At 39.4% G+C, this 12,282-nt stretch overlaps 1 protein-coding gene and 1 long non-coding RNA gene across 2 annotated transcripts; both read left to right on the top strand.

Annotated features, from left to right (window-relative positions):
- Positions 1–1,952: 1,952 nt before the first annotated feature.
- On the top strand, positions 1,953–5,908 carry LOC121857469 (protoporphyrinogen oxidase-like). Its single transcript, XM_042353519.1, has 2 exons — positions 1,953–2,251; positions 4,149–5,908. Exons 1-2 carry the CDS (start codon positions 2,243–2,245, stop codon positions 5,253–5,255), a joined length of 1,116 nt encoding a protein of 371 aa, XP_042209453.1. The 5' UTR covers positions 1,953–2,242; the 3' UTR covers positions 5,256–5,908.
- Positions 5,909–9,430: 3,522 nt separating this feature from the next.
- LOC121857471 lies at positions 9,431–11,454 on the top strand. The gene is made up of 3 exons (XR_006087193.1): positions 9,431–9,571; positions 10,007–10,081; positions 11,050–11,454. It is a non-coding gene; the product is annotated as an uncharacterized LOC121857471 (long non-coding RNA).
- The last annotated feature ends 828 nt before the right edge of the window (positions 11,455–12,282 follow it).

The raw sequence follows: 12,282 nt of genomic DNA, 5'->3' as shown, positions 1-12,282 counted from the left end.
TTGAGTGAGCCACGGTCTCTGAAAGAGAGAGGTGCAAATATACGTATCACCACCACCCGGCATTCTTCACTTTTGCGCCCACTTTGAGAGCCTATATCTCCACTCAGACTGAACAGAATGGGTCGCAACAAGCTCACAATAAATGAAAAAGCTCGGGCTTTAACCTAATTGGAACTGGGGATGTCTAAGCCTCTTCTTCATAGCCTCGGTGAGAAAAGGCTTCTTAGCTGTGCGCCGAGTCGGTAAACCGAGGTCTTTCTGGAGACGATGTTGTACGGTCCTGATTGCCACATGTTTGAGGAGGTCTGGGTGCTTTTTCTTCAGTGTAGAACCTGTTACAGCAGGATCAGATATCACTTCACTCTTCAGGATGTTGTCTGTCCTTGGTGAAGTCTTCCTAACTGCCCCAGATCCCACTTTCCTCTTCGGTATAGCGCTGGGTGGCAAGTCGCCGCTGCGTTTCTGAAGTGGTAAATGGCTTGCCTTGAAACTTAAAAGTCTGCGGCTACATGTATCACAGACATCCCCAGTTCCAATTGGGTTAAAGCCCAAGCTTTTTCATGTATGCCCGGGAACACAATTAGAATCATTACACTGCACGCCGTGTAAACTTTTCATTTGCTCCAAAAATGTAAAGATTTCAATTGCTGCCACTGTACAGTAGTACATATACTGTAGTACAGTACAGTAAACTGTACGTAAGTGCCTCCATTACTTCTGCCACCTGCGTCACCTACCCTGGAAAAATGTAGTACATATACTCAAATTTTTCATTTCTGTTTGCTTCATTTTAATGCCAAAGCCTGTAAATTTATTTTCACACCATATGTTCAATGTAAACCCCTTTCCCACCAATCACTGCTTGTATTTTAACAGCAAGCCCCAACCCTACACCCGAACACCACCCACACCCTAACATCACACTAACGCTCCCTCCAGCACCACCCACACACCCGCAACACGGGAATTAACAGAGCAACGCATCCAAAGTGATGACTGCTGTTGTAATGTATTGCTGGTTTAGTGCTTTGTTTTATAATATTTTATAAAGTGTAGGTCTTATTGTATGATATTTATTTGTATGTGATTAACTGATGCACAAGTCTGTGACTGCATGGTGGTGGGTTAAAGATCAGCTGTTGAGGAGTGCTTGGCAACACTCCTTTTCACTCCATCTCTCTAATCACCCACACCTTTCTCCTTTCTCACTCCATATTATAAAATTTTATGTAATGTAATGTTGCTCATTATATTCCATTTTGTGGGTAGATATCAGCGCAGTGTTACCAAAGAAACTAATAGAAGCATCACTTAGCATAATCTCCTTCATAACTACCACTCTCCTCATCACCACTCTATTATCACCACCTAAATCTTAATTTCAGTGATGCAGAGATGTACTGTATTAGCTTCAGCTAGAGTAGAACTGTATGATATCCACTCATCCTTCCTACCCACACACCACATCTTGCACTAGTTCATCAAACGACTTTCATTCATGATACAATATTGTTTATTTGTTATTCATTAATTAGTAAAGATACATTACTGTAATAATCTGTGTTTATTAATACCTGCACCCTTCACATAATATGTGAAGGGTGCAGGAATGTATTTCTATATATGCAATGATATAATGACAATTCATAAATTAATTTTTTATTTTTTAATATAATATATTTCCTTTTTATTACTAAAATATACATTGTACAGGTATTGTCTTTAATGGGGATACTGTACAGTGGTCTAATCAGATTTCATATAGACCTAACTAGAGCTAATAGGTACGAAATGACACTTGGTGAGTGGGAGACTGGCTATTGCCACGATCGCAAGTTTATATTTTATGTTTTTTATTTATTCATTATGATAGTTTTGTAATAAGATCAGCCTATTATGGTGTATGTTTCATTATCTGTGTGAAAAAGATTTTCTTTATTTTTTTTTTGCCTGACATCTTGGCCAACTTAGAATTGTGTTAATGTTTCCAGTCTCATTCAAGATTTTGATTATCTCTATGAGATCTGTCCTATTATGGCTTGTCTGAAGAGTTATTAAGTTTAAGACCCTCAGTCTACTTGTATAATAGAGATGATACATTTCAGGAATCATATTGGCACTCATTTATTTTTCCAGAGTTGCAGGAAATGCTGGAGCAAACACACTTGCTCTGGCAGAAAGTTTGGGGTTAACAGAGAGAATTTCAAGCATCAACTATAGCCACGTGTCCACAAAGAACAGGATGATTCTGGTAAACTATTTATTATGTACACTGTATTTCAATTTATACAGTGGTCCTTCGATTAACGAACCCAATTGGTTCCACAGAGTCGTTTGTTAACTGAAAATTTCGTTAACGGAATCTATTATTTCATTGTGATATTGGGTAATTGGTTCCAACTCACAGAAAAAGTACATACAAAGTACTGTACAGTGGTACCTCGGTTAACGAGCACAATTCGTTCCAGAAGGTTGCTCGTTAACCGAAAAACTTGTTAACCGAAACCATTGTTTCAATGGGTTTTTGGGTAATTGGTTCCAGCTCACCGAAAATTACATAAAAACTAAAAATAAATGCAGTAAAGTACACTTACTTTGAGGTGTGTATGTAGAAGGCTCCTGGATGACGTCACCCCATGGCAGCATGGGGTGACTTCTCTTCCACCCCAATGCCTTCTCTTCTCCCTTCTCCTCCACCCCCATTCTAATTCCCATCATCATCATCATCCAGGAGCCTTCTACTCCTCTGCATAGACCTAGTCTCTCGGCGTAGCTGGCTGTACGCTGATTGGCTGGTAGGCGCGCAGCCGGAGCTCAGTTGGGAGTTGTAGGGGAGAGGAGCCACTACAGACCATAGGCCCCCAACTGTCAAACGTGTCACTGTCATCTCCCCCCTCCCCCCATCTTTCCAGCCAGGGTTGGGTGGTTATAGGCTTACAGTTTTTATCTTATATAATATCAGACTAAAGTTAGGAGGGTATAATTTGCCTTGCTAGAATCCTTGCAAGACAGTGAATAATTTGAATATAAACGTCATATATTTTGCACAAGAGATAAAATTTTTATCCCTTTGTAATAAAATTAGTTAGAACATGTCAGTTCAGTGACATTTTATAAGAGAAAAAACTTAGTCACTCTAAAGGACAGATAAATAAATAAGCACTAGACCTTGGCATCAACTGTCAAACATATCACCTCACCTCTCCCCATTAGCTGATCCCTTGTAAACAGACCATTTCACATCCCATAATTTTAGCTGTGTTGATTTATGAACGTTTGTTTAAACATAATACTACAAAAACAATGTTTTGTTTATTCTAGTAGATGGGCCGAGGTGTATCTGGGTACACTCTCAGTCTTTTTAGTATTTTGTGTTTCTCTCAAGTACCAAACTAAATTATTCCATTGCAACAACACTTCGATTTAGTGCAAATTCGGTTTAAAGCGACCTCTCTTGGAACGTATCTCGTGTTATATCGATGTTCTACTGTATGTAGGATGGTGTGTGCATGTAACCGGGTAAAAATAAATAAAGAAAGTTACTTATATCTACCTGAAAATACGAGTTGAAAAACACCCATAACTCCTCACAGCTTGGCCCAGTTGCCTGGTGTTTACAGTGACAAGTCTAACCTGGCTACAATGCTATGATTAATCACTATTAAGCACTATTATATCAGTAAACACTAATAATAACAGTAAATCCAGTGAAATGTGGCTTGGAGTGAGGAGAGTTATGTTTCCTGCCTCAGGCACCTGTGTCCCACATGCTGACACCTTTGCTACACAGGCTTAAGATGCTCTTTGCTCTGTTTTGGGATTGCCTCTTAAGGAGGCTTCTTAGCCCCTGGAACCCCCCAATCATATGAGAATATAAAACTTAATAAAGAAATAAAGATGATGAATGTGACAACTCCTGCCTGCTTACATACAGTGTCTTAGCAAATCTGGTAAGACCACTGTATGATATTCAGTGAACAAGTGTTATTCTTTTCATAAGTTTTTTTCCTTCAATTTAGCCTAGTTCTTATTATATCTGCTTACATAATTTTAACCCATTCTCTTAAAACCCTCTAGTATCCCCATTAAAGATATTATGTTCTCTACAAAAAAGTATGCAGTATATATATATATCTTTTTCTTTCCAGGTTGATGGGAAACTGCACATGCTTCCAAATAACCTAAAGACAGTTTTTACAAAGAACCCACCATTTTCAAAGCCTTTGGCCATAAGTGCACTGAGTGACTTCTCTGCCAAGAAAGTGATTAACACTGATGAAAGCCTCTTTAGCTTTGTAAATCGAAGATTTGGTTTAGAAGTTGCAAAATATGCCATTGATCCTTTGACAAGAGGAGTTTTTGCTGGCAATGCTCGTGACCTAAGTGTTACCTCATTAGCCAGAAGAATGCATGATGTAGAGCAACAATATGGGTCCATTCTAATTGGTTTACTTAAAGATAGAAAAAATGCTGAAAAGGCTGACCCAGTTCTGTCTAAATCTAAATTAGTTAAACAAGCAAAGAAGGAAAAATGGGCTGTCTGGTCTTTAAAAGGTGGACTTGAGAGTTTTGTTGAAGTTTTAGAAGAAAAACTTATGCAGGAAGGTGTCGAGTTCAGGAGAAACACACCAGTGCTTGGGATCAAGAGAAGTGGCAGCAACCTGGTTATCCAGACTGACAAAGAGGAATTAGAAGTTGAAAAAGCTATCTCTTGTCTTCCATCTAATACTTTAAGTCCTGTAATACGTTCTATCAGCCCAGAATTAAGCAGGCTCCTGGGTTCCATTCCTTATGTAACTGTCTGTGTTGTAAATCTTGAATATCCTGGTCACTTACTTAATGAGCCTGCCTTTGGTTACCTTGTGCCATCATCACAACCCAACAAAGTTCTTGGTGTAATATTTGATACATGTACTTTTCCACAGGGTGACAAAACTATACTTACAGTGATGATGGGAGGATATTGGTTCAAGACACTTTTTGGAGATAATCCTTCTGATGAGAGCCTTCTTGATGTTGCTATTAATGAAGTTAAAGAAACATTGAAAATTAGTATAAAACCAGTGCGTCATAAGATTAGCATCTTGACAGACTGCATCCCACAGTATGTTGTTGGGCATTCAGAAATAGTTTTTAATTCCCGGAAGCTTGTAAAAGACCTGAAGCTTCCTTTAACTCTCGCAGGAAATTCTTATGATGGTGTCGGAGTGAATGATGCAATTATGAGTGCCAAGAGAGCAGTTTTAAGTTTGTGAATGATAATTTTTATGTAATACTGTACAGTGCTGTGATAGGAAAGGGATTACAGCCAATTGGACATCAGTATACATTACTGTATGTGGCCTAATATTTCAATGTTATAATTGTGACTTGTGGGAGCAGTACATTCAGAACTATCCCGAAGGAGGGAGGGGGCACCTCAGCTGTCTCAATGGAGGTTGATGGACTGGCTATGCTCTTCATCGAAAAGGAACTGGCAGCAAGTTTGTGCTTTCATGAACCGACAGAAGAGTTGCTGGAAAGAAAGGAAGTTTAATTTTCATTACATCTAGACTGTCTATTGGCATTTGTCTTGTTTGTTACAAAAAATATAAACTAATGTTTTATTTCCCTGTACAGTATGTCTAATTTTAAGTATTTTCATAACTTTTAGGGGTTGCAGGTCTTTCATTTGTTAAATTTATTCAATTGCAAAACTGTAAAATTACAACCTGTATCTATTACTTTATTTTGTAATTGTTAAAATGAACCAGGATATTTATTTTAAATTTCATGACTGTATGCTATTATTTTTGTTAAAATATTTTGAAAATTTTTGGAAATATTTTTAAATTTTTTGTAAATGTTTTGGATATTTTTAATTTTAGGGGGAAATTGTTAGATATTTGGGGGAAAATTATGTTTTACTTGTTTATTTATATATTTTTTTTAATTTATGGAAATGTTTGAAACATAACTTTTTTTTTTTAATTATTTTATGAAAAAAAAAATCTGAAATTTTTAAAAACAAAGTTGAAAGATTTTGAAAATGTTTGACAAAATTTTGAAATTTTGTTGAAAATTATTAGATTTTTTTTTTTTTTATTTATTAGTTATTTTTTGTTAATTCAAATTGTTCAAAAATTTTGGTATTTTTTTATGTGTACAGTATTCTCATGTTGGTTAATAGAATTGGCCATAATATAAATTGTTCTTTTATTAAAATTTCCCATTTTCAATGATGAAATTTTAGTTTTGATGAAAATTTTCCATTTTCTATAATAAAATTTCCCATTTTCTATGATGAATAATTCCCATTTTCTATTATAAATCCCGTTTTCTACATTGAAAATTTCCCATTTTATGATAAAATTGTCTGTTTAAAATTTCCCATTTTCTATGATAAAATTTCCATTTTCTATGATAAAATAACGTTTTCTATGATAAAATTCCCGTTTTCTCTGCTCCAGATACCGGCTCCAACGTTGTCATCAGTTCTGGACCCGGCTGTGTACACGTGAGTATAGGCGCTGTATCCTTCCAGAAATTGATAGAAAAGTTGTTTCAGGAGCTCAGGATGTAGGTCATTCTTCCCTCCTGGAAGCCACGATGTTTCCACATGGAAGTTGGGGTTCTCCCATGGCGGACACAACGGTGGAACGTATCTATCAACGTCTTCGAAGTGGATACCAGCACCCTGGCACAAGGTCTGGAGGCGGACAACCGAGGACGGGGACCTACGCAGCTGCAGGAAACGGAATTTAGCAACAGCACACCAACCTGGGTGGCCTGTGCCGCGCCTCCTAGCCGCACTCAACCTGTACCTTAGCGTCAACATGTCCCTCCTGATGTGGAGTGGAGGGACGTGGGCCTCCACCTCTAGTCTTTCTACACGTGTACACCTGTAAGCACCCAGACATAGACGAAGGCATCGGTTCTGTATTCTGGTAAGCTTTGCGAGTGTGGTGTCGCATGCCGAAGCATACAACTGGCATCCATAATCAAGTTTCGATCTGATCAGGGTCTTATACACCATTAATAAAGATTTCCTATCGGCTCCCCATGTAGTACCTGATAAAACTTTCAGGATGTTTGTGACTTTAAGACATGTACTTTCAAGCTCGTTAATGTGGTTTTTCCACGTTAATTTCCGGTCAAAATGAACACCGAGAAATTTTACTGAAGTCTGAAATTTAATAGGAGTATCATTTAATTTTAATACTGGATTATTAATGTTACGTTTCTTAGTGAAGACTACTCCTACTGTCTTCTCAACTGAAAACCTAAATCCCCATTGTATTGCCCACTGTTCCGCGGCTTTTAGGCCGGCCTGCACCCTTTGTGCAGATTGTCTCTCGACCCGAGAGGAGCGCCAGATTGCGCAATCGTCAGCAAACAAGGAGAATTTGAGGTCACTTAAGCTGGGTGCTGGTGATAGGAAATCATTAATCATTATGAGAAATAATATTGGGCCCAAAATGCTGCCTTGTGGAACTCCGTTTTCTAGGACAAATGTGTCTGACTTTACTTTACCTTTTAATTTGACGGAAAAAGTTCTGTCTTGCAAAAAATTTCTAATGAAAATTGGCAAATTACCTCTCAGACCCAAGGCCTGGAGCTTCATTATGAGGCCAGCCCGCCATGTCATGTCGAAAGCTTTTTCTATGTCTAGGAATACTGCAATTAGTGTTTCTTTACTGCATAGAGCTTTTGAGATGTCAGTTTCAAGATTTATTAAATGATTTAGTGTGCTTCTACCTTGGCGGAAACCACACTGTCGATCACTCAATAAGTTGTTACTTTCCAAAAAATACATTAGCTTACGTTTTATCATACGTTCCATGACCTTACACAGACAGTTTGTGAGCGAAATCGGACGGAATGAGTTGGTGTTAGTAGGGCATTTGCCCCTCTTTGGGATCGGTACGACATGGGCAAAGTGCCATGAGTTTGGAAACGTTCTGGACGTCCAGATCTCATTGAACACTTCTAGCAATTTGTCCAGATTTCTTTGGTCAAGGTGCTTAATCATCTCGTATCGTATACCGTCAGGTCCAGGAGTAGAGCCCTTGCCCTTTTTTAAAGCAAAGGAAAGTTCCTCTGGGGAAAATGCTCGGTTGTAGTCTTGTTCGTCCCCGTTCTCGAAGTCGAGATGCACGAGCTCGGCACGATCACGGAACACGCTGAAGCGTGGAACATGATTGGTGGAGCTACTGGCATCTGCGAACTTCTGGCCTAGGGCGTTGGCAATGGCCTGGGGTTTGTCGAGAAGCCGCCTTCCACTACTCACCTGTGGGATAAAAGTCCTTCCTCCGTTTGATCTGACCCGGTTTATAGCCGACCATACCTCAGAGGAAGGGGTATCCTTGTTAATAGTGGAGACGAATGCCCGCCAAGACTCTCTCTTGCACTCCCTGATAACCTTCCTAGCCTTAGCTCTAGCTTTTTTATATTCAATGAGGTTTTCAATAGATGGAACTCTGTTGAATAAACGGCATCGCCTATTTCGCTCACAAACCACTCGTCGGCAGTCTGGTGTCCACCATGGAACTCCAGGCCTGTGGGTAGTTGCAGAAGTCTTAGGAATTGTTAAATCTGCTGCGTGTATTATGGCTTGTTCTATGTGTGACATTTTGGTGTTGATATCTTCTCCAATGGTGTCTATACGAACGGTTCCTGAGTATGGCCCCCAGTCTGCTTTCCTAAGGTTGTAGCGCACCTCGGGAGTAGCCGTTGGGGCGCCACACTCATAAGAAATGCAGATCGCAAAATGGTCGCTACCCAGGGAGTCGTCGTATGTAGAAAATTACAGTCTAATGGCAAGGAAGCATCAACTATCGAGAGATCTATAGCTGTCGCTGAGCCAACTCGTTCGTCCACTCGAGTCGCACTCCCGTCATTCAGAAGAGAAGTTGGAGTTGAGTATAGTTGCAGCCACCTGCTCTCCCCTCCCGTCATTCCGGACACTGCCCCACCGCAAATGGTGAGCATTGAGGTCTCTGAGGATCATTTTTTTCCTGGCAGTTGGTTAAATAGCTCCTCAAGCTCACCCTCGGCAATGAGCCCGCCCGGAGGACAGTATAGTGAGCAGACGGCCACATAGTCAGACCGAAACTTGACTGCACGCCACAGCCTGCAGGTTCACGCTCAGGTTGACTCTTTGTTGAGCGAATTCACTCCTAATATATAGGGCTACCCCCCTTAGGTTGTCTCCCCTGTAGGACGTGTAGTTGTCAAATACAAGTGGGTCGTCCTGACCCGCAAGTAGCGTCTCTTGTAGGCAAAAAACGTCTGGCCGGAATAATGACTTTAGTAAATGAAATTGAGCATTTTTATTCCTAGCACCTCTGCAATTCCACTGGATGATATTGAATTTTAAGTCTGAGAGTTGATATGGTCAGCGTTTTGGGTTTTCTTGTTCTTTGTTCTTGTTTCGGGGGGAGGAATTGTGTGCCGGGGTATGTTCCCTCGTATTTCGTGAGCAGTCCCATGGCTCCATAAAGCCAGTTCTCTGCTCAGCAGGGGCTCCCAGCCCCCGGTGTGATTCAACAATGTGAAACAATGGTACCCTGCCTCCTTGTCCACACTCCAGGTATGTTGGGAGTCTTATTTGAGTGAGTCTTATTTGAATGAGTGTTACTTGAGTGAGTCTTACTTGAATAGGTATTATTTGAGTCTTACCTGAGTGGGTATTATTTGAGTGTGACTTGAGTGGGCATTAGTTAAGTCTTATTTATGTAAGCGTTATTTATCTTACGTGAGTTTTAATTAAGTCTTAACTGAGTCTGAAAGGTATCTCACCTGCCCTACACCTGCTCCATATGTAATTCCTGATTTATTTATATATTTAGTTTTCTTTGTTTATTAAGTATTTAGTTATTTTATGTTTCTATAAGCATTGCATGTGTGTGTGTATGTGTGTGTGTGTGAACCAATTCATCTTTTCGTGTTTATGCTTTTGTCTGTCTGTCTGTCTGTGCACCTGTCTGTCTGTCTGTCTGTCAGCGCATGTCTCCGTATTTTACAGAACCGAGAGCTGGGATTATCGCTTCACCAATAACTGGATGAGATACCGTTGAAACTAAGAGAAATGAAGGAACAAGTAAGTTGAAAGAAACGAGAAGGGAACAACACACAATTAAGATAAATGAATGAAATATGAATGAAAAGAATTAATGAACTAAGAAAGAAGATGTAAACACAGACTAAATTCCTCTAATATATCATGTATACACCTGTAATATATCATGTATACAGCTCTAATATATCCCTGTGTGTATTACTTACATTCAGCACTAAACAGTAACTAAGTGGAAATAATTAAAGCTGTTTATTGTGACCCTAATTAATTACATACCTACTAATACACCTGACTAAACCAATTCGCTAATATAACCTCACTAAACCACTTCGATAAACACGATATACCTGAACGATATAACACAACAGTTCTCTAGGTACAATTAAAACTATCCATCTCATCTGTAAACTTAAACCTGGGTAGCTTTTATTTCATCTTTTTTATAATTCCCAAAGGAAGATAATTTCTGACGTCCTTTCCCCCTCAGTGCCAAGATCAGACTGATGAGTTTTTGTTATTGTTGACGTCCATCAGCTGGGCGAGCTGGAGTTGCCAGTTACAATCATATACTCTATTACCTTCTTATGAGAGGTTAATGACACAGCTAACTTAACCTAAACTAACCTAATCTCAACAGACTATGGAGAGTAAGGCATTTTGTTTTTCCCGTCTGTCTGTTAGCATGCCTGTTTGTGTATGTATAAATTCCCTCTTAATTAATCATGTCATTTTCTCCCTTATTTAGACTCGGGAGTATACGTTCTCTCGGGTCTTTAAATCATGTTACTTTTTTTTCCCAGAATGACATGACTGGTTTTAAATAACCTACTAAAAAATCATGTTTACTATATAAGTGACATGATGGCGTGTAAATATTCAAATGCATAATCATTCCTGGTTGGCATGATATATAAACAAGCATAAAAATATCATGTCTTTTCCTAAGATGAGATCATTTGTAAACCTCGTGTCCTTCTCTCTCCTGGCAGAGGGTGAGAGACGAGGGTGTTGGTGTGTGTTGCTTGTGTTGCCTACGCTGAGGAGGAGCAGACTACAGCAGACTACAGCAGGGAACAGTAGACTACAGCAGGAAGCAGCAGGAAATAGCAGATTACAGCAGGGATTACCAGATTAAAGTAGGGTACAGAAGACTACAGCAGGAAACAGCAGACTACAGCAGACTACAGCAGGAAGCAGCAACTACTACTAGAGGAAACAGTAGACTACAGAAGGAAGCAGCAACAACTACTAGAGGAAACAGTAGACAACAGCAGGAACAGAAAACTACTTCAGGAAACAACAGAGTACAGCAACATAACAGTAAATAATATTAGACAGCGGTAGAGAACAGCACAGTACTTGATAACAGCCTCGAACAATACCAAACAGATGCACAAAAAAACAATACTCAACATCAGACAACAAAAACAGACACAACAGATAAAAACACAGACAATAACAGACACCGGAAACATACTACAACAGAAAATTGCAACAGACACGAGCAGACAAGCGCGTAGAGAAACAGGTCAACCCAGTTTCCTCTGTGGTAAAGCTAGGTCAGGTCAGGTCATAATATACCAAATCAAAACCAAGGTCATGTATTCGTGGTCTGTTGGTTATATGGACTCGGGATAAGGTCAAAAGAGGTCATTAGAGGTCCGGTTAGCTTTGGTTATCTAGAAAGGGAATGAGGTTAAATGACATCGTTCCGTGCCAGGTCAGTTTAGGTCACTTAATGACCTTGGTCAAGGTGAAGAAGAGATGACTTACTTGAACCTAAAGGATTGTCATTTTGTTCTAAGTCTGTTTAACTGGATAACTGGAATGCGTTGTCTTAGTAACTGGTAGACTGTCAACTCAAGCTCTCCTCTCAATGTAAGTGGAATTCTATATACATATATCTAAGAAACAAGAAGTTACTGTTAACTGTTACTGCCAGCACAGTCTCTTCTCGGTCTAAATGGATAGCAGGAACATCTATCAGTAAACTCCTTTTATACACGGAATAAGGCAATGTTTTGGGTTCTATATTAAAATATTTAATTCTATCTAATTTCTTGTACTGTACATAGAGGAACGAGAAGTCTTCCTCGTGTGTGTGTGTGTGTGTGTCCTCGCCTCTCATACTTATGTAAAGACAGACCCACGCTGATTCGGGTTGAATGTTATTAATACCAGGTTTGGATCGAATGTAAACAACAGTTGATGTAAACAGGTTA

This window comes from Homarus americanus, unplaced genomic scaffold, assembly GCF_018991925.1.
Source record: "Homarus americanus isolate GMGI-L3 unplaced genomic scaffold, GMGI_Hamer_2.0 scaffold7536, whole genome shotgun sequence".
Taxonomy (NCBI): domain Eukaryota; kingdom Metazoa; phylum Arthropoda; class Malacostraca; order Decapoda; family Nephropidae; genus Homarus; species Homarus americanus.
The sequence above is the reverse complement of the archived record's forward strand: the minus strand, read 5'-3'. Positions and strand labels throughout refer to the sequence as shown.